The 22,058-nt window shown below is 41.0% G+C and overlaps 1 protein-coding gene across 1 annotated transcript in view; it reads left to right on the forward strand.

Moving 5' to 3' along the window:
- ADGRL4 (adhesion G protein-coupled receptor L4) overlaps positions 1 to 22,058 on the forward strand; it is a 71,356-nt gene that overhangs the window by 13,790 nt on the left and 35,508 nt on the right. Inside the window, exon 3 of the mRNA XM_050307026.1 lies at positions 21,568 to 21,720. Within this exon, the coding sequence (XP_050162983.1) occupies positions 21,568 to 21,720 (153 nt within the window). The remainder of the gene's footprint in view (positions 1 to 21,567; positions 21,721 to 22,058) is intronic.

Consider the following 22,058-nt stretch of genomic DNA (forward strand, 5'->3'; position numbering starts at 1 on the left):
GCCCATCTCTTTTCACCGGAATATTCTTCCTTTAAACACTTTATTGGATCCCTGCTGTAAACCAGTCTTTCTCTGGTGTGGTTGTGTTACAGAACACATGTAACCCCTAAAAAAACCAGCACAGTGACAGGGTTATCAGTCGTGAAAAATGAGAAGGCAGGCAGAGAAACAAACCCCGGCCTTTTTCACCTCCTCACCTGCCGTGCGACGAGCGCACGTCGGGGTTTCTGGCTCAGCATCCTGTCCCCCACAACCCTCTGTGGCCAGGAGGGCAGGCTGCCCTGCAGAGCTGGCACACACCAGGGCACTGCTGGGCGCTGACTGTGCCAGGGCCAGCCCTGCAGCGGGCGTAAAGCCGCACAGCTCTGTCGGTGGCAGCGCCGCGATGCCGCTTCCACCCGCCCAGGGCCAAACCCGGGAACATCCCGGGGATTAAGTGGTCCCCAGCGAAGCAGGGCGAATTTGCAGCTGAAGCTTGAAGTTAGAATTATTTACAGTCACTTTAACAGGACAACAGCTGCTCTTTACCTAGAGATGAGCCAAGAGCACTGAAAGAATTTGGATCTGAATTGCAGATGGATGGATTTCAATTTGATTCAAGTAGCTGGACTGCGTGGTTCTGTACTGTAAGCTCTCAAAGTCAGAGCTCGAGAGAAAAATCATTAATTTGGAAGCTGATACTCTGAAAGACTTTTATGAAGCAATATATTTTCATAGCAGACACAGATCAATTTAAAAGTAGTAATCAAGAGCCATGTGCTACGTGTTCACGGACAGAAAATGTAGGGAATCCAGCCAGAGCCAGACACTTAACATTCAGAGCATTCAGACTAGCACTGAAGGTATTGCCTCTATGGAAAATACTAGAGTTCAGAATAAAAGTACTGTGGATTTGTGAGATAATCACAGTGCTGTGCAGATATAAAGATGCTGGCAGATCTAGCTACCAGAAACCAGCTCAACATAACTTTTCTAGGCAAGTTTGGGTTTAGCTTCTGTAGCAATTTTGGTGGAAGGAAAAGTCTCTGCAAATATTCCACAGAAAAGATGTGTTCAGTTCTTGAGACAAGAGAGAAAATTGTAATATAACAGAACCCCTTCAAAATACCTTTCATCATATTTGAAAGGCATTCTCTAAATTCAAAGTGACTATACCAGCTTTCATCAAATGAGATTCAGACCCAGGGATTTTTCCCTTGCCAGTCCTAAGAATTTTGAGATGCAACATTCCCTTAAAAAAAAATAAAGCATCCACACACTACTGTTTTGTATCATGCAAGTAATAGCACTGTACAAAACCAAAATTTATATTTACTTGGATACTACTACCACCAAACTCCTCCTGGACATTTTTAACCTTGCTCCCTTAGTAGTCTCTCTGGGGATACCTATATGAAAAAATTATAGCCACTAGCAGTGATAGGTATGTCAAAAGGTTGATTCATTTCATCTCTTATGGCAATCATTGACAGACTCTGTTCTGTGCCATGCTGTGTTTGAAATCAGATCCTCAAACATTCAGGATTTGTACTTGGAGCAGACACAGTTTTCACTCCTCTGCTGGAGTCATCCCCTGTCATGACTTGAAGCAACCTGAAGACATCTCCATGTGTGTTATGTACACTCTCTTAGGTCAGTTTTTATTAATTCTGTTCTCTTCATGTTAATGGAATATGTGTACAAGGCATACAATGAAAATGGTGAGATTTTTGCCACTGATTTCTCCTCAAAAAAGAGACATAACATATTTATGTGAAGACAGATGACTTTGTATTATGTTGCTGTATGCTACCCTGTAGCATGAAGCCTCACATGTTCTGTGAAAAATCCCAAACGGAGAAATTTATTGAGACTAGAAAATGAGAATTAAGATGTGGGATCTTTGGGGGGAAATATTATAGTTAATGATTATCTCCTAGCTGGTTTTGTTGTCATTTCTCTGCTCCAGCCTTTGACAGAGCAGATGTAAGTGGCTTTTTTCTGGTCTGTCAGTGGCCTCCCATTACTATCAGCTGGGACATAAAACCCTTCCTCACATACTTGTATAGGTAAATCTGGTCACTGGCTCTCACCATTCCCATCCTCTCTGCTTTCCCTCTGACAAATATCCCTGTCCTCACCGGTGTTTCCAACATCACAGTAATTTAATATCATCCGTGAATTTAATTCTCAGAACGTTCATCTCTTTTTCCAGAGCATTAATAAATGCGGAAAATAAAACTGGGTTTAATATCAGCTCCTGGGGAAACCCAACTGGATACCTCTTCCCAGCTCAGTGCAGTGCTGCTTGCCATGACCCATTATCCTTTGCTTACATTCCTGCAGCCGGTTTCCAATCCACATGGCAGCACTACTCTTATCCAGGACGTTATAAATTACTTTTCTAATAAGATTTTATGAGCCATTGTATCAAATGCTGTACTACAGCCCAGAGGTATTGTGCTGTCAGCAGTTGCTGCTATTCACACCTCAGGTTTTAAGGCAAAGGGGGTAGGGAATCCCAACTTACACACCTCAGCAGTGGGACATCTCACGTGCCACCAGAGCACCAGGAGTGGTAGGGATGTGGGACCAGCTGCAGTCTAGGAGAAGGGAGAAAGAAGCAGGGGAAGTCAAAGAAAGCCTCAAAACTGGGAGTCAGTTTGACAGGGGCATTCTGTACCTGTCAGCTCTCTAAGCTGTCCCTCATTCAGTGACTTTGTCTGGTGCTGTTCAAACCAGGAGCAAGGCCTTGCTCTCTTTCACAGCAACTCCTCTGGTGCTGTTGGCATCACAGGCCACTTGGGGCTTTGGAAAATAATTAGAAAATAATGCAGTTTCTCTGAATAAATTCAGATGTAGGCATGTGTGTGTGTGCACTATGCACTTTAAATATGTAGCCCATCTCTTCTCATGCCATTTGGGTCATGTAGATTAGCAGGGACAGGAGCTTTTGGTCTCATAACCCCATGTTTGGGGCTTGTCCCTTACTCAAAAGGAAACACATGGACAGACCTTGCACTGGCTTTACCAAGAGCTATTCCTGCCTGAGAATGGCAAGATCACACCGAGGATCAAATCCTCTTTGTGAAGGGATTACATTTCCTGCCAAATATGTGACATGGTTCAGTTTCAAGCACATACAAAATAAATCTGTGTCAAGACAGACATTTAGCAGTGGCTTAGTATCCAGGACTGTCATGGGAGACAGCTCTCAGCATCCAATCTGGCCAAAATCTGCATGACCTTGGGATCTGTCTCTCTTAAATAATTTCTAGGGATGGTGTCTAATGAAGCTTTGGTACTGATTTACATATACTGCACAAGTTTGGATCCAGGCATTTAAATTATACTGGGAGACAACCTCTGAGAAGCCACTTCTAAAGAAACTAGTTTTCCTTCCTGTCAACTCTTGTCACTGCTTGCAAATCTTCTCTGCCTTTGTGTTGCTTACCCATGCTTATCCTTGGACTTTAAAAGGCATTCATCAAAGAGATAACAGATTTCATTTTGTACATCACCAAGGATTATCCTGTGAAAACAATGCTACTGAAAATGCGTGATGGCTGATTTGTAAGGAACGTGGGGACACTCTGTACGCATTACAGAAATGTCAGTCCAGCTCCTGGAAAAAATAAGTAACGTGAGCTTGCTCAAGAGATTCCCGTTTTTGGCAGTGCTGGGTGCTTGCTTTGGGAGCTCCCAAAAGTCATATTTCCTGTGCTGGGACAATCAGAGGCAGATGCTGTTACTTCCACCCTGGAAACTAACTGCTAATGCAGTTAATAAACACCCTGCTCAGCCTACTCACTTAGGAAACTATGGCTAATAGTGTGATGAGATTCATTTTTCTTATGCAAAAGTAAAAGAAGAAAGAAAAGAAAATATAGGGATGTTTTAAACCAAGCATGACAGCCTTAAAGATTTTGCACCACCTTTATCCTCTGAAATTAAAGAATGTTTAAAGCAGACTAACTTGGGGTGTGTTGGCTTGGCTATATGATCCCAAGACCCCATCCATACTTCAAGATTGCACCAACTGTAATAATGCTCTCATGAATAAAATAATGCAGGATAAAGGGTTGTTTATGATTTCTTTTCTTAGCAGATTATCTATGTACACCTTGTAACACAGGCTGGCTCTCTGGAATATCAAGCACTTCAAGGAACCTGTTAGAAAATTAATTACATTATCCAGCCAAAGCAATATCAGAAATGTCCTGGAGTCTACACCGTCTTAATGTTGATTTAAAATCATATATTCATATTACCTTTTTATGTCTAGTAAAGAAATGCGATGGAGCTTTTTTTTTTTTTTTTATTCCAAAAGTTGTATTATTTCATTTCTCTGAGTTAGGAAAACTGTAATGTGTCTGCTTTACAGATGGGTGAACTTAGCATAAAGAGAGGGAAGCCACTGTTTTCAGTCAAGAATGCCTAAATGTAAGCACTGTCATCCATACTGGTCAGCCATAGTGACGGTGGCTCCTAAAATGAGCCTTTTTTTCCACTCATTTATATGACAGATCATTTTACTTTAAACAATTCTTGGATAAAATACATTAGGCATCCCTAGGGCAGGAACCTGAAATCAAGATTATGGCATGAGACATTACCTGCCTGGCTGGAGAGATGTGCTCGTGGGCTCGGGGTGATTGAACTGCTCTCGCCAACTGAAGCAGCTTCAGGAGGAAGGATGGGGTGCAGTTCTGCTCAGGCACTGCCTGCAGCTGGGGGATCAGGGTGCTTTCCAGCACCAGGCTTGTTTAGGACTGCCTCTAAACTCCTGCCTGCTAAAACACTGCTGATGAGGAGGACGTTGCCACTACCTCCTTTTCTTCCTCCTCTTCTTCTTCGTGTGTTTGCAGAGCAGTGACTGCAGGTGCCTTGATCATAGCACAGGTTCCCACAGGTGTTTACAGGACCCCAACCCCTTGGCAAAGAGTTCCCAGTGGAATTGAGGCATCCCTGAAAAACAGAGCCTGGTCTGCTTGTTGCTGGCAGGGTCAAGACAGCCCAGAGCACATCAAGGAGCACAGCGCAGGAATTTGTCAGAATGCTTTTGGTGCCAAAATCTTTTTGTCGTGTTGTGATTGAAGAAGTGGCCACAGAGCAAGTCAGTAGCCAGTCTTTTCCAGCCAGCATTTTGAGAAATGTTCTATGAACTCCAGTATAGTATAAATTATAGGCATATAAATTACAACTAGTAGCCTGGAATATTGGACCTGCTGGGGGTTCTAGCCTGCGTATATGGAATAGTCAACATACTGTTTCCATCATTTTAATAACCTTCATAGAGCAGGTGGCTGATGCAGTTAATGCTGGTATCATTTTTCTTTCCGTACGTGATTTGCTGTGATGACAGGTCTGTCATTTCATTTTGGGTATTTAAGGCTATTAGGAAGCATTTTTAGGCAATCATCTAGTATAGGCATTTTCAAGCATGCCTAAAGCATATAGGGAGTCACCACCTTTCACACTGCATATTTCTGAGTAAGTATATGATATGTTCTGTGTTAATCTGTGGAAAAACTATGGACAAGATCACCAGCTGTGATAAACTGCCTAGCTTAATTTAGTTAGATGGAGTTATGCTCTTTTGTTCCAGATGGAGATCAAGTGCAGCATCTCACAATTGCAAAGATTTCAAAGATGTGAGACATTTCTAAGATCATTGAAATGTATATTTTGCATTTCAAAGATAAAATACAGAAACCAATATGTCATCAAACCATTTAATTTTCTTCCAAGTTTGAGAGTAAATTGACAAGAGATCAGCAATTGGCAGGAGAACAAATGAAACTTATTGAAAGAGCCAATTTGGGAGTGTCGAGGGAGGCAGATGTGTCAGTTTTACATCTGCTCAAGCAAAGTCCTTGCTGCTGTTTTTTTCCTCCTCCACCTTTCAAAAAATATTTCATTATCTAAAGGTTTCATTATTAGGTAATTGAATAATCCTTTATAAATGGCCAAGGAGCACTGTTCATTGAGGAGCTCCTTTCATGGCTGTGCTGTGATTCTGGCAGTTGCAGCTCATTTGGGGAAGTTTCTGGTTTATTTTTTTTCCTCAGAACTCGTCACACCTGACACACACAAGATTTCAATTGCAGCTGAGTAGTTTCCTGGGCCCCAGTGCTCCTGATGCCAATCTACCACCCCTTTCTTGAACTAGCTGTTAAAAGGGAAGGAAGTGGAAACAGCCCTGAGGTTTCCACTGACAATCTGTTTTGGGGTGTGGGCAGGCATCATGGCAATGAGCTGCAGCAGCAGGAGGAGAAAAAGCAGGAAGGGTAAGTGCTTCCTTCCATGATTTTAAGTGCAGACAGCAAGGTGGGACCCTTGCACAGTTATTTTCTCCCTGAAGCAGGTAGGCAGGTATGAGCTAAGTCTGTCAGTAGGTGTTGGGCAGAGCTGCAAGTCTGAAGTGTGGCAGCAGCTGTTGTTTGAAGAAATATGGACAGATAATGAAATGAGTATTTCTCTGCCCTTGACTTTCCCTTGACTATTTGCTGGTTTCTGTTTTCTTTGTTGTTAGTTTATCATGTGTCAAATTCTTGTGAGGGGGTTTTCAGACATGCATCAGAGGCAAGACTATTGAGCTCTTAATATTTTATTAATTTTCAAGAGACCTGATAGGTGGTATGCCCAGGGTGTGTCTGCAAAAGTGGAAAGCCAAAGAATTTAATGAGAAGCGATAGGGCCACTGGATTTGCAGCAGCTTTTTTGCCAAGTTATGTATCTGTGAATCAGATCTCATGTATGCACATACCCTGCAAACTGAGAAAGTGGAAACATGAAAATACGTGTTTTTTCTTTCGTTCAAAATAGGTGCTCTCTGTTGCTAGGAGTCTGATGCTTGGGGTTTGGTTTGTATAAGCTTGAAGTATTATAGTTGTTAATGTGATTTCAGGAGTTAAAGCTTTAAGTAAAAAAAAAAACCACTGAATATTGTAAAAGTATTCATTTCAGATACTGGAGGCATTTCTAAAGACTGAGTGCTGTAGCCTTGAGGTGCATAAAAACAACAAACAATTCTGCTCAAAACACACTGTTACAACCCTCTTTTTGTCTGCAGTTTTTACCTTAAATTCTACACCACAAAAATTTTTCCACAGGAGAGGAAACTTTGCTTTAAGGAAGGGTTCAGTCTGCTTGAGAAGGTTCCTGCAAGGAGGGCTGGGCTGGAGGACCTCCCTCTGTGTCTCCAGATCATCTCCAGTGCTCAACAGGGGACACAACAGGACAGGGCTTAGAGACAAGCACGGGCAACATGTAACTTCTCTGCAGTACCAAAAGGGTCTCCAAGGTTAAATCTCCCAACCACTTGAACCCATGACAGAATTTCCCTTTTAACTCTGCTTTTTGAAGGGGGAAATAAGGTGCCTTTCTAACCATGCAACTTAATCTCGCACCATCCTTCGCTCAAAGTGAAAACAGTCCGGAGAGCAGTGTTTGAAAGGAAGTTTCAGTTTGTTTCATTTCTTAAGATTCATTATGTGGTTTAAGCTTACCCAAACAAGATCAAGGTGCCAAATGAGTTCGTATTGCTAGCAAAGCAAATGTGACCTTTTGGGGTTTGAGCCTGTTTTGTTTAAATCAAAACAGACAAGGTAAACGAAAGGGGGTTGCAGACGGGGAACTGAGACAAAGGCAGGCTAAGTTGTTTCCACCCACAGTCTATAGGAATGTCAATAAATGAAAATGAAATCTGTAAGTCTCTCAAGGTCACATTTTCAAGGGAGCATCCAGTTCACAACCTCCAGTTGTGGAGGTGGCTTCAGGAGCATGGATGGAGGTGGAAAATCGGGAAAAAGGAGACTGCTGTGTAAAGGAAGGAACCAACCTTTTGTATCTGGGAGATACTTGGAGGCTGGGAGTCAGAGACAAGGAGGCACAGCAGGGAGAGGTGTCATGTCAAGGCTGTTGGGTTCACCATCAGTGAAAATGCCTTGACTCTCTAGAGGCAAATTGCATCTGTAGAACTATGAAGGTCAACAGAGATGCCAGTATTTGCCAGAATACTTTACAGTTGCTTACCTTGCTCTTTGTTATCAGGGGCAACCCCTTGCTGAGCAGCCACCAAAGATGAGATTTCCTGTTGGGCTGGTGACTTCTAATTGCTCTGCTCCCGTTATCATCCCAACAACACCCCTTGGCAGAAAGCGCCGTGCTAGAGCCCCAAAAGATGTGGACAGTGCTTGCCATGCAGTCCACTGGAGAGTCCAGAGCACTTTCCCGTGCTTAGTATAGATGGGAAGTCCTCAGTAGCAGTTGGCAAATGTTGAATTATTAAATTATGTCTACAGCACTTCATATAATTATTGCCCAAGTGATAGTACAGCGAGATAAGCCCGGTGTCGACAGGCAGACTTTTCCACCTTCGCAGTTTGGTTAACAGCCTTGCTTTTTTGAAATTCAAGAAAAGTCCACTCTGTCAGGAGGAATTTAAATAGAAAATTAAATGGGTTTGCATATTGCTCTGCATGACGGATTTTTTGTTAGCCTTCAAAGCCTGCGTGATCTGACCAAGCATGTGGAAGCCTGGTACGATATTTCTGACTGCCATAATAGTTGTTATTGTGGAGAATCATTAAATACAAGCAGTTACCCCAAATGTTATTTTAGTTCACTAAATATTCTGTGAATTAATAATACTGTTGTGGAGACAGCAGAACAGGAATAGCTGAAATCGTTTTTGGGTGGCTTCTCAGCTGGCTGCTTTCAGAGGGAACTCACTCCGGTGATCTTTTCTTCCTCGAGGAAAAGAATTTAAACAAGAGATGACTGCACAGTTTTTTGCCTTGACCAGAAATCCCCGTTGCAGAAACTTTGCTGGCTCTTCCCATTTCTCTCTGACAAAGTGCAGTTGGTACAGCCCTTGCCTGGCCCTGTGAGGTGTTTGGAGGCAGGGGTGTTGTGGGGGAACACGAGCTGCCACCACAGCCCTTCCCTAAACACGCAGCTGAAAACCCCAGCTCCGCTCTGGTGACAGAAAACATCAAAGCAACAAAACACGCTGTTTTATCTGATGGGGGTAACAATATCTCAGCTAATAAAATGGCTGTCACCCCTGCCCATTGTACAGATAAGGAAGCTGAGGATGTTTGGGTGCGCTTTGTCGGTACGCCAAGTTGCAATTATCCTATGACAGAGCCCTTCTGGGCTGTGATTGATGAAACATTTTGAGGGGGAAAGCTCTTCAATAAGTGAATTTCGTGTGATTTGATGATGACACTGCTTGCACAATGGTTGGCGAAAACAAAAACATTTTGAGTGGAACTAGGAAAACATGGCCTTATTTAATCTGCCTGGGATGTCCTTGCCACGTTCATTTATTTGTATTTTATGTTGGATGTAAACAAGTCTAATTCTGAAGTTCTTATGTTGACCTTTTCTGGCATTGAGATCAAAGTACTGTCTGCAGTAAAGATGAGAAGACTTTAAAGACTTCAGTGGCTTGTCAGAGTAGGGTATGTTTAAACATAAAATATCACAACAGAGCAGCCTTTGGCTAAAATGAAGTTCTAAAAGAAATCCGTTGCTCCTCAAGAAACCCATCATTATCTTGCAGTTTAATGGCCTAAAAGTAGAGCCTGCTTAGAAAACAATTTTGCCTTCTTCCCTGAGCCTTAACTCCCAGGGTGACTCTGCCACTTGCCTCTATCAGATGTAACATGGATGTCACCAGTGAAGAGGAAAGGCATGCCTTTTCTTTACTCAAATTCCCAGGGAGATTTGAGAACTGGTAAAACACTCCTCTGAACAACAGTCAGACCCTCTGTAAAATACCAGCCTTTCCAAAGCATGGCATGCTGGCCCATCCCCAACATGCCCTTTTCCCTGGCTCCAGCTGTTTCTTATCCCAGATCTTTCAGTGGGTCTCCAGAGGAGGTCCTGGAGGTCAACTTTGCAGTGCCTGATCTGGAGCCAAGGCAGCTGGAGTAAGAATTTGAGCTCTAATTCGTTATTTTCTTATTTAGCATTTTGACCATTTGGGAAAAAAAAAAAATCTTTTTAAACACTGCTTTTCTGTGTCCATAGTCTGGATTTAGATTTGAGATGTAAACCTACTCCAAACAGAATGTTTAGTGCTTGCTATAACGTAAAATTTCCAACCAATCCAAGCACAGAGAAGCTTTCCCAGCAAACAGAAACTGGAATTTTTCAGTTCTCTGACTGAGCTTGGGCTCTCAGAGCAAAACTGAGGATATCCTATAGAACTGCCTGTGCTGGTACGTTCAGAGACGGGTGCAGAGGACAAAAGGCAATGACTTCTTTTGATGAACAAAACATTTGATACATGATGTAATAGTTTTCCTGGATTAAAAACAAAGCAACCATCTTTACTGCACCTTGTGGCACTTCTCCACTTTTCTAATAAACAGCCCAAATTTCAGGGATACTTAAGATGCTGTAGAAATCTACCCATGGTCTCTACAAGTTCAGTCTATTTGATAATCAAAATATTTATCTTAATTAGGTTTTCTTGAGCTTGGTTTTAGGCCCTTACTTTGAGAGGTTTGTTTCAGTAGGCGAAGGGAAGCTACTTTTTGTATTTCTGAGTGATTTTTCTTAGGAAGCAAGTTTATGCATTTCCAGTTGAGACCTTTGCAGCTGAGTAATACTCAACAAACAATGCTAATGGAAGTTTCTGCAGCACCTCCCTCTCTGACAGATCCTCAGCATGGCACTCTGTGCAAATCTGTTGTGTTTTATATGCCCTTATTCGGTACCTTATGACAATTCTCCTTTTCTGGGGCTTCTCTCATCGTAGTATCTCCACTTGCTGAAAGATACACAGCATTTACACAACATATCTGCACCCTCCCACCTGTCAGCACTCCCAGGCATAAAATGCACATAATAACACTTCATGTGGCAGGTTGTATTATGCTAGACAAACTTGAAAGCGTTTTCAGGCCTGACTTGTGCCACATTTCAACATTATTCCCCGTTATAAGTATTGCTTCTGTCCACACTCCAGATATGTTTTTAATGGAACTTTTATATTTTTGCCTGCTAAGTGTGTTTTGTATCTTTGGGATAATAAAGTCCTTAGCCCCTGTACCTGAGAATAAAAACCTCCACTAGAAAATGACAAATTTATGTAGACAACAGTGATTATGAATAAACAGAATATTTCAACCTAGGATGTAATAACTATTGAAGAGGAGAGTTGTTAGTGTAGTCAGCAAGGGGAAAGTCACTTTAGACTGATTTAGGGTTCTGTGTGCTCCCCTCACACTCAGAACTCGTTAAGGCACCTGAACAGGTTAATTCATTCTGCCATTCGACAGGAAGCTAAAGTTTTCCAGATTGTAAGTCTCAGAAATAAAGGTCCAGAAAGAGCTATCAAGACCATCTGGTATGAGGAGACCATGGTTTCCATCACTTCAGAGCTCTAGGTTTCAGGAGGGAGAGATGAGAGAGGAAATCTAGCCTGAAGAGCAGTCCTTTGAAAGGTCTTTGAAAGACCTTTCTGCAGAAAGGAGAAGGGCTAGATGCTTTCCAAATTAACAAATTCCACTAAGATGATATTTGGCTGTTACACAGGAAAATGATTCTAATCATCCAGAAATCTGCAGCTTTTCACCTGAGCAGAGCAGTAGCACAGACCTAACTTCTCCTGAGTTTTATAAGCTCCAGTTCCACTTGCCTCATTACATTTAGCTTTAATTCACATCAGAAGGAGTAAAAAAAAAAAGGGGGATGAAGGGGGTATATGACACCAAACCCTGTATGATTTTATAGTGATTGTTTTTTTTCCAGAAATGATCTACTGGGGTAAGTCTCTGCCAATTACATTGTCAGTACTAAAGATGCTTTCACTGTAGAGTTAAATACTTGCAGCATTGACAGTAGCTGGAAATACTTCAGTGGTTATTGTTGTAGTCATTAGTCTAGGTGAAGTAGTTCTGGCATGTTTTCCCTCCGGGTAGAATTCCTCAGCCTAATTGTCTCCTCCTTGCCAGACCATATTTGATATCTTCAGGTTTGGAGACTGGATATTTTCCAGCAATTAATGGCTTTTCTCAGTTATAGATTGAAATTATTTCCTTTTGTGATTTAGTCTGCTCTCCAGCAGCGAAGCTATTGAATTCCAGAACATTTAAATGGGATAACTTACAAATAGGGCTAATATAAAAATCAGTCATCAAGCCACATGAAAGCTATGTGGCCCACTGTAGAAGATGGATAGTTCACACATAATTTTTGACAAGAATGAAACAGTATTGACTTAAAAAATAAAATAAAATAAATCCATTATTTACTACTGTGCTATCTTCTTCTAATGACCTAACCTTAATATTAGCTTAGAGGAGTGTAAGTCCATGTGTCTCACAGAGCAGCACCAGGCAAACTCATCTAACCTCCTGAAGAGTACTGGCAATCAAATTTCATCAAACTACTCCTGCCTTTAGTCCTTTAACTTGGGTTTGACAAAAGTACATCGTGAACTCTTTATCTCTGATGCCCTGACTGGACTCCTTAAGGTACTTTGTCCACTCAGAGCATAATTAGCCTGTGGTTTCAGAAATCAATGAATACTGTTCCACAATGGAAAAAGCTTCTGTAGCCACTGTTTTATGGCCTCCCATGTCATTTGAGCTATTACTTCTCTCAAAGCAATTTTACCACATCTTTTATGGTGTTCTGCTTTTTAAATCCAAAATGGAACATGGGATACAGGTCTCGAAAGCAAGAAATGTTTTCAGTACTGCTTCAGATATGTTACAGGAAATTATCTCCAATAAACTTTGTCCTTTGAAAACTAATGTAGTAGAATGACACCTGGGCTTCATAATGTACCACCTATTTTTAAGTAGCAGATTCAAAAGCATAAAGAGGGACTTCTAATTGAACACTGATGAGCCCATTTGTCCTTTCTGCATATGGATCTGCCCTTCCTGACTAAAAAAAGACATGAAGTCTTCATTTTGAGCTGTTTATTTGAGAGCTGAGGCTCTCAAATCAGGATTTAGCAAAACCTTTTCGGTAGAGTTCAGTTCTTCTTTTCCCTTCCAAAAATGCCACTGAGCAGGTAAATGTAAACTGACAGAGTTTACCTCCCCAGCACCAGGAAGGTGGTCTGGAAATGTGAGATGCAGGAATTCACGTTCATCCTGACTTCCAGCTTTGTGTTTCATTTGCTGTTAGATGGGGCATTGCTGAGGAAGCCAAAGAGGTCAGTGCCTCTGAGTGATAATCCTCATGTGTCTGTAGGAGACATATATCCAGTAGCTGTTGGGGTTTAGATAGGGACAGAGTAATCCTGATATGGTTATGCTGCCTTTCTTTAGATGCTTTTAACATCTGTTGGATGCAGATCAGGTGGATTACAAGATCTGGTGCGTGGTAATGCACAGTTTCTTTGCAGTAGAAAAGTTCTCCTGCTGGAGAAGTATGTCCTCCACAAGAAGAGTGTTTACTGCTCTGGTTTAACATGCCAAAAAAAAAAAAAAAAAGTGTATTACTGAGTCTATGTATCTTAGAAAGTTCTGCAAACAGAGTTTTGAGAAGTGAGAGTTGGAAATAACAAGAAGCAGGTGCACTGGGAATTGAAAAACGAAAAACTTTGAGTCTCGTTTTCCTGAATACCATTATACAATGTCTAGTGGAGTATTGGAGGGATATGTGTACACAGCATAAATAAATACACATTATTTAGATACACCCACTTTGATGGATGGTGCTGATTCTGTGCCAGCAGTAGGGTAAACAGAAAATGCAATGGGAAGTCTGCAAGAAATTACAATGCAGGTATTCTGTGGCTGTAATTTGGTTTGGTTTTGGTTGGATTTCTGGTTTTGTTTCTTGGCTGTTTGGAGTTTTTTTAAATGCAATTCTATTTGCAATGTCAAAACATAACTTCCACTTGGGCTGCCCATTTAGTTCTGCAGAGGGCATAGTTACCTACTGGTAAAGCTGTCTGAGTAGGGAACTGCTCTGCTATTCACTTTCCTCCAAGCAAAAATATTCTGATTGTGCATGTGCTGTCTTACTTTTCAGTTAAAGGATGATTTTCAGTAAAAACAAACAAGTGAGCATAAAAAACGAAAGCTGAATTGGGAATTATGTAATTTAATAACGGGGAAGTTTCTAAAAGCCTTCTGCTGGTAGCATTCAGAGAAACACTGACACCTGCACACAGCCAGCAGCTTGAACCCAGCCTATCCCCACTCAGCTGCACTCCACCTTGTATTAATTCTGTGTTTTTCAAGGAGGCAAACCAAAAAACTAATGATGTGTCTCAATTACATTCTGTCTAATCCTCGAGTGGTAAACTTGACGCAGAGTGTCTGCCAGAATGTTGAGGTTAGGGGTTTGTAATTTGATCAGTGTGGGGTAAAGAAAGGGAGAGCAATGTGATCTTCATTCTTGACTTCTGCTTGTTTCTGTGCCTTTAACAACCGGAGAAGTTATTCTATGAGTCGTTACAGAGCTCCACGTGCTCACCCACTGGTGACCATCACTGTGTGCTCCCTGTGCAACGGGCTCACGTGCCTCCCAGAGTCACTGAATATTTGTCACTAAATATTTGACACTGCCCCTTGTGCTGTGCAGGGGCTCCCAGAGCAGCAGGGGTGCACCCATGGGTGCAGTGGGAACACAGTGCTGCTGTTGCCACGTGACATTCGAGCCCCCAGGACGTAGTTCTGTTTAACTGCAGGGTGATGAGCCCGTATCCTGACACAGAACAGCACCATTTCTTATCACAGCCTTTGCTGCATGTGTGTAGGGAGTTTGATAAAGCTGATCAGATCATGTTCAGTGTTCCTCTGCCTCCTTCCAGCAGTGTTGTCTCTCACTTGCACCCTTCTTCACATCTTGTTTACCCATACTGTGATGATGCCATGGTGGGTTTCATATATAAGCTGTAAAGTGGTGATGCACTTCCTGTCTGTGTTTTCTGAATAAATACCTTTCTTTTTTTTGTTTTGTGGTTTGGGAAAGTGTTGCCGGGAAGTTTTTCTTCCCTCTTAATCAAACTGTTTGCTAAGCTGTTTTCCTTCTGTCTGATCTCCTGCATGGGACCAAAATGTTTAGATTTGAGTGGTGGCATCTTACTCACTCACATCCTGCCAGATGGGAGAGTTGTGTTGTTTGAGTTCACAGAATATCCAACTGGGAGCTGTGTGTGACCAGAACTGAAACTGGGGTTATTTTTCTATCCCGTCCTATTCGATATCTACTTGCCAGTTTTCCAGAGATTCTCTCTGCACTGCACATAGTCCTCTGCTCTCCAGAGGTACCAGGGAGGCGGTGCTGGGGAAAAACTGGGACAGGGACACTCAATATTTATTCCCTCCTTCAATTATTTATTCCCCCCCTTTCCTTCTGTTTCACTAATTTGAGCACCTTACAGATGCTTCCTTGGGTAAATGGTTTGTTTCCAGTCAAGGACTAATACTCTCAATGATATATCCCACTCCACAACCCCATTCTTCATATATGAGTGATCACAAATTATAGATTTTCTTTTTTTTGATATTTCACAAGTGTTGAAAAGGCAGGTTGTTCTGTGTGGCTAAACAAATGACAATTTCATCACTGGCACCTACCCAATAATAAATGCTTTTCATGTTTAATTTATAATATCTGGAAATACCAGCAAGAGATGAGGGAAATAGTTTAGATAATATATTAACCTGTCCAAACCTTGTCCAGTCTCTGAAACTCAACATGAGTGTGATTTTAATATGTAGGAAACTTTCTTTTCCTCCTTCTTTTACACTGTTCTGGTTGGGACTAAAGGATTTTTCTTTTGTGAGGACCTTTAGTTCATCCAAACACAAAGGAACTGCTGATCCAAAATCATCTCTGCATACACACATAGCCTATGAAGACTGTGAGAGAAAATAATTGTTTACTGTGCTAATAACTTTTAGGAGACTGGCTAGTTGCAGAGTCACCAAGTTCAAACCAGTTAAAAACTCCTGACAAGCTACAAAAACATCCTGAGAAGGCCATGTGAAAAGCTCTTGCAAGGGGGTAGGGAATTATGAAATCTTAGCAAGGCAGCTTGCAGTGGCAAGATTTCCCATGCAGCAACTGCATGGTTCCCTGCCCTGGTGTAGGACTAAGATGAATCAGACCCATTACGAAAGAAATTCATATTTAAATGAGATTTCCAGCCTAGTTCTGCAGTCTCCAGTGGTTATTCTGAGCATCTGCTCTTTCACGCTGATTTAGACCAAGCTCAAACGCCGAATCTTTGGAGAATCATAAATAAATTGTGTTAAATTGCCATTAATGGAAACAAATCACAAGAAAGGAAAGGCAAGGTTGTTAATGGCATCGCTGTTCTTAACTCGGCCTTTGATGGCTGCGGGTGCACAGTCCTGCAGCACAGCAGTAATGTATGTGAGATCACCCACTGTTCTGAGACCTCCAGACAAGCTAAGCACAGCAGGGTGAGTAGCACTGGAATTTGTTTTACAGGAAGCCTTTCATTTCCTTGCTTTTGAGGGGTTAAGTGAGGCACTTCAAGCGCTGTTCTCCCATGAGGGTTGCACTAGGGAAGGGTAGTTTTCGTTTCCCCCAGGGGCTCCATAGCAGCTTTGGCAGCAGAGGCTACTGTCAAAAGAGAGCAGTGGGATGCAATGAATCAGTGTATTCCCCAGCCACTCTGGCTGCATTGCCCTTCCCACCCAGTGCTGTCCACTTTTCAGACTGCTGTGTCTGATACCAGTCCCCAGCCCTGTGCTGCCACTGCAGATCTTGACATGGATATGCCCCAGGGGTCCACAACCCTGGTTTCCACAGGCCTGGATTAGGGCAAAATTAACAGTTGATGTTTTAATTGCACTGTTTTACGTCGTGAGGGAAATGCACTGAATAGAACTGCAGTATAAGGGCTGCTTCCAGATCACAGAATATATTCTATACTCGCTCTTCACATCTACCAAAATCTCATTTTGTGTGGGCTGGGGAGCACTGAAAATGCTCAGATTGTTCTGTTTAACTTCGGGGATTTCAGCCTCGTTTGTTTGTTGCTTGAAGTTAAGGGGGAAACAATTTCCTTTGAAATTTGTAAAAAAGGGAAAAAAGGAAAAACTTCTGAGTGGTTGTGAATCAATATGACAAGTTTCACCCCAAAACTAAGTCTTCATATTATATGTCATTGTATCATCAAAAGTCTATCATAGATATATGCCCAGTGCAATGAAAATCTTTCATAGCTCTTTGATAAATCCACTACCCTAAGACTTTTTCTCATGACATTTTTCATGTAAAATATTCAAACAGCATTACAAAAATCTTATATCTAAAATTGAAAACTCAAAGCATTTTCTTATGCTTGTCACAAGAATAACATTATGTAATTTTGTAGATGTAGCTGCCTTGGTGTTTTCTTACTGTAGGTTATAACTTTATTTGTATTTTAATACTGGATGATTATAATGAGAAGGTAAAATTTGCACTTTATTAGGATATGGAATAAAAAAGAAGAAATTTCATGTTTGGTTTGGGGGGGGGGTTCCCCTAAAATCTTACCAAATTCCTCTAGCTTCCAATTGCATCACAGCCCTAAAATCCAAAAATGATTCTTCCATTTTTTATTGGTATATTTTAAAGTTTGTAAATAATTTAATGCTCTCTATACAAAAATGTACTATAGCAATGCTAAACAAAATTCATTCACATTTTACTTAATAAACAGTGTTACCTGATGTAAAAGAGTGATTGTTCAAACACTGGATCCAATTTATAGTCCTCTGTGACCAGGGAAGTCTTCCATCAGTGCCCAAGCTTCTTAGTAATCCTACTCAACCCTAAACCAATGGTATTCTCATGTTAATAAACAAAAGAGTGCAAGTGTTTTAATACAGAATTACCAGCTCAAATCAAAATGCAGTTTGAAAGGCCTTTCATGTTTTTCTTGGTTTTTATAATCCTTAATACACTTTCAAGAGACTAGTAGAGGTATGATGACATGCAGCTGACAGTTGATTCCATCTAACCACAATTGCATTTCTGCACAGTAAAATACACATACCAGCTGTATTTTTAAGGTAAGAATGGAAAATTGATTTAATTCTACAATTGTACTGTGTAAGACTCCTACCAATATTCAGGTACACATTCCTGTATCCTCCATTAAACAAACAAAAAAAACCACATCTAAACCCACCATCCCAACAACCTGGTCCCCAGAGCCCCACTGGCATTTCTTAAGACAGTGCAGCTATTCGGGAAATGCCTTGTGTATCAAACTTGAATGCAGCATTTCCATTTAGCCATGATAATTAACTTTGTCATTTGGCCATCTTGTCTCTAAAGTCTCCAAATTTCTCATCATTTACTGGAGGGAAAAAAAAGAAACCACATTTAAAGGAATGTGTATTCCTGAGATACTGCTTACAGTATTCAGTGAGTGTCTGTGCACCAGTGAATGCACATGGCACAATTAAATTAGGTAGAAATTAAGCAGGTGGATTATATGAGTGCTGTCATTTAAAGTATCCATTCTGTATAGGCAGAACATTTTGTTAAAAAAAAAAAAAAAAAAAAAAAAAATTTTTTCATCTATAAATACCATTATTTTTTTTCCTGACATCCTTTAAATCACAAATCCAATAATATTATAAATCATGCAAAATTTGGAAAATTACTTTAAGCCCCTGGGCTTCACATTGGAGTGTTGTCTGAATAAAAAATTCAAGTTGTTTACACAGAGAACTCGATGATATTTTTTCCATCATTTTTGATCTTCTATAATATTTTGTGTGAAAAAAACCCCACATTTAGATAGACTGTATATGAAACTCCTTTTTTTTTTTTTTCTTGGAAACTTCTTCTTCACTTGCCTTTCTCATTAACCCAGTGGTTTTCCACAGCCTACTGACGTCAGTGACTTTTATGTCATTAATTTCACTGGAAGCAGGATGTGGTCCAGTAAATTATGCCCCAGCAGGGTCTGCTGAGTATTACATTAGACCATGGGAATAGTGAAAAGAAAGCTCCATATGAACTTCACTCTTTAAAATATTCATTCCTGTGTTTGCAGTGTAAGTTACTGCTGTTCCTTCAATGTTCAGAAGGTTTCTCAAATTATCTGAAAGGCTCTCTCAATAAACAAGCTTGCTAAGGGAACATAGTCACCATTAAACCCCTTACAGACATCATAAATACTGAGGAAAAACATCAATCATCCAGTGAAGTTATTTAGGCATAACTGCAGCAAATTTATTGATAACCACTGTATGAGTCATTTTAATATTGCCTGTAAATCCTTTGGCCCACCTGAAAAAGGCAATATTGCTGGATATTGGGGACTGCAGCTGAACTCGTAGGAACAAAAAAAAAATCAAAGAGAAGTTCTTGCATGTCACTTGTGGCCTCCTTAGCTCTGTTATTCCTCTACTTTGAATCAGTTCCTGCCATCGTTGGTGTCCTGCTTCTCATCTTCCATTCCAGCTGTCCTGTGAGCTTTCCAGAGTCAACACACATTGCTTCCCAGAATCTGTAGCACTTTCCCAAGACCAAGTTGACTTGGCAGCTGTAACAGGGTAGTCCACTGTTCCTTGTCATTAAATGCCAGGGTCTGGGAGCAAACTTGAGTTGCAAAGGAGTCAAACAGACACACACAAATTATGTTAGAAGTGGACCTTGTTATCAAGGTCTGTAAAATGTTCTGGGACCTGGTCTCTGTGAGGCCACATGCCAAGCCTGGTTTTTTTCCGTGTTCTTATGCCTTTGCTTTTGAACTTGGATCAACACCACACTTTTTCCTCCCTATCATAATTCCACTTAAGCTAATTTGGTTTTACTTTGGCATTCTTTAATATCCAAATTATACACGTTCTCTGCTGTATTCTCATGAATACCAAAGCTGTAGGATAAATATTGTTGACGTTTGTTGGCAAAGTGCTTTTGTACTTGGATTCCTCATTAAATTACATTCAATTTTAGTTTTAATGAGCGTAATCCGTTTGATACTGTTGACCCAAATCCCCCTGAGGAAAACTGCAGTTCTGAATTGATATTTGCATGTCTGAGTCACATTCAAGATCACGTCAGACTTCAAATCTCAAAAAAACTCCTGTTCCAGAATCAAGCTAGGGGCTGTGACTAAGTTATATTCCAGAAATGTATTCCTGCAACGCTTTATGCCTCTTGCTGTGCTTTAATCTTGCCCCTGCCCTGCCTTATGTGACACTTTACCTATCTGCACCCTATCTCTGTGAAGACCTTAGGAGAACAATGACCATCAGGCAGCAGGAGCACCTTTCTAAAACTCATCCTTGGGTGCCTTTTCTGAAATCATATTTCTTCTCCCTGTCATGCTCCTTCATCATTTCTCTTCTGCAATAAATTGTTATTTCTCTCCCTGTTAGAATTCTTTCCTGTCATTCATCATGTTATGAGTACATTTTGCTTGAGAACAGGAAAAAAATCCCCATAGATTTCAGGAAGCCTTTAACTTTTTTCCTTTCTCACGAATCAGAAAATAGAAAATTCCACCCAGAGAGCTTCTTTGGGAGAGTTTCATTGATTTGTTTGTTTCAAAGTTTTGGAGTGCCTTAAAAGAAATGGGCTGTTGGAAAGATGGAATTATCAGTGCTGTGAGTGTTTCAGTTTGATAAATAGTGTGCCTGGGTAAGAAAGCTTTTGAAATTTTTCTCGAATTTGGTCTGAAAATTATTTAAGAGACAACAGGGACCTTGGAAGCTTCTGGAGAGGAAGTGGCTTTATTGAGTCATTGCAGAAGATCAGTATGGGGTTCAGAGCAGGAGTTTATGATTTTGTTTGACCTTTGATCAAGCTCGCTGGGTCCCTGTGCTCACAATGACAGCACTTACTGAGGTTCTGCAGAGATGATGCAGTCTTCAAACTTGTGTATAATGTTCCTTTGTGGTGTACCACTGGAGGCATGGGATTAACCAGGTAAAATAGACGACGTAAATTTGCAGGTCCAAAAATGATTGCTTGCACAGCAATTCCTGAGAGGTAAGGATCAAGCCATGAAGGTTCCTCATCTCTTTGTTAAGGTCTTTGTGATAACTAAGAAAAAACAATATGCTTGAGGACTCAGGTCAGTCAGTAGGGTGAATTTGTAAGTTTGTTGTCCGGTACTGCTGAGAAATACCACGGAAGGTCTTTAAAAACAGGCCATAAAAATGTGCATTTAGATAAAGTGATTCTGCTTTGGTGTGGTTAGGAAATGAAGGGGGGGCTTCCTTATATCCTTCTGAGCTGTTTTCTATGATTCTAAATTCCAAGGTGCATCCTCAGAGTGACTCTCTACCTCTGTATTTTTGGAGAGGAGAAAGTGTTATCAAATACAACCATGGCAGAGCATGTACTTGTCTCAATCCTTTATTCCAAGTGTATATCCAATTAAACCATTCACTTCAGTATCCCACTGATTTCCTCATTTGTTGATTCACGCAGGAATAGTGCTGCTGAACACCTGATTACATCCTTGGCAATGGGAAAACTACATAGACAAACACCAAGAGTGCCAGCTCAGCATTTAAAACTTGCACAAATAAAATACCAGAGCCAAATTAAGCTTATACTGCGCTGCTCTCTTCAATCGTCAAATGCAAATACATCTCTCTGTAATTTATGTCTTGGCAGATGATAATGAGTGTGAAAATGCTACTCAGCCTTGTGGAGAGCATGCCAATTGCACAAACACGGTGGGAAGTTATTTCTGCATGTGCATGCCTGGTTTCAGATCCAGCAATGGTCAACAAACTTTTGTACCTAATGATGGAACCTCCTGCGTGGGTAAGTTATTACTGTCTGCCAGCCACCTTTGCATTGTCACTCTTCTCTTCTTGCCTCTGTTAATTATAGAAATCGAGCAAAATGCTTTCATATTTGGGAAGTTTGGAGTCTGGGTATAAAGTTCCTATAATTTGCACTGGTACAGACTTAATATTCCAGTTCAGGCCCACACTTCTCACTGACAACACAGCAGCTGCCACTGCTTTCAGTAGCATTTCCATCTTGACTCTGCTTGCAGTGTATTTAAATCCACATGTCACAGCTTTAGGCAGTGAATATATAGTTAAGGCAGTACAAAAATCCCCAATTCACCCATTTATGCCACTGTTTCACTCATC

This window comes from Myiozetetes cayanensis, unplaced genomic scaffold (genome assembly GCF_022539395.1).
Source record: "Myiozetetes cayanensis isolate MyiCay16 unplaced genomic scaffold, myiCay2020 scf12, whole genome shotgun sequence".
NCBI classification, from domain to species: Eukaryota; Metazoa; Chordata; class Aves; order Passeriformes; family Tyrannidae; genus Myiozetetes; species Myiozetetes cayanensis.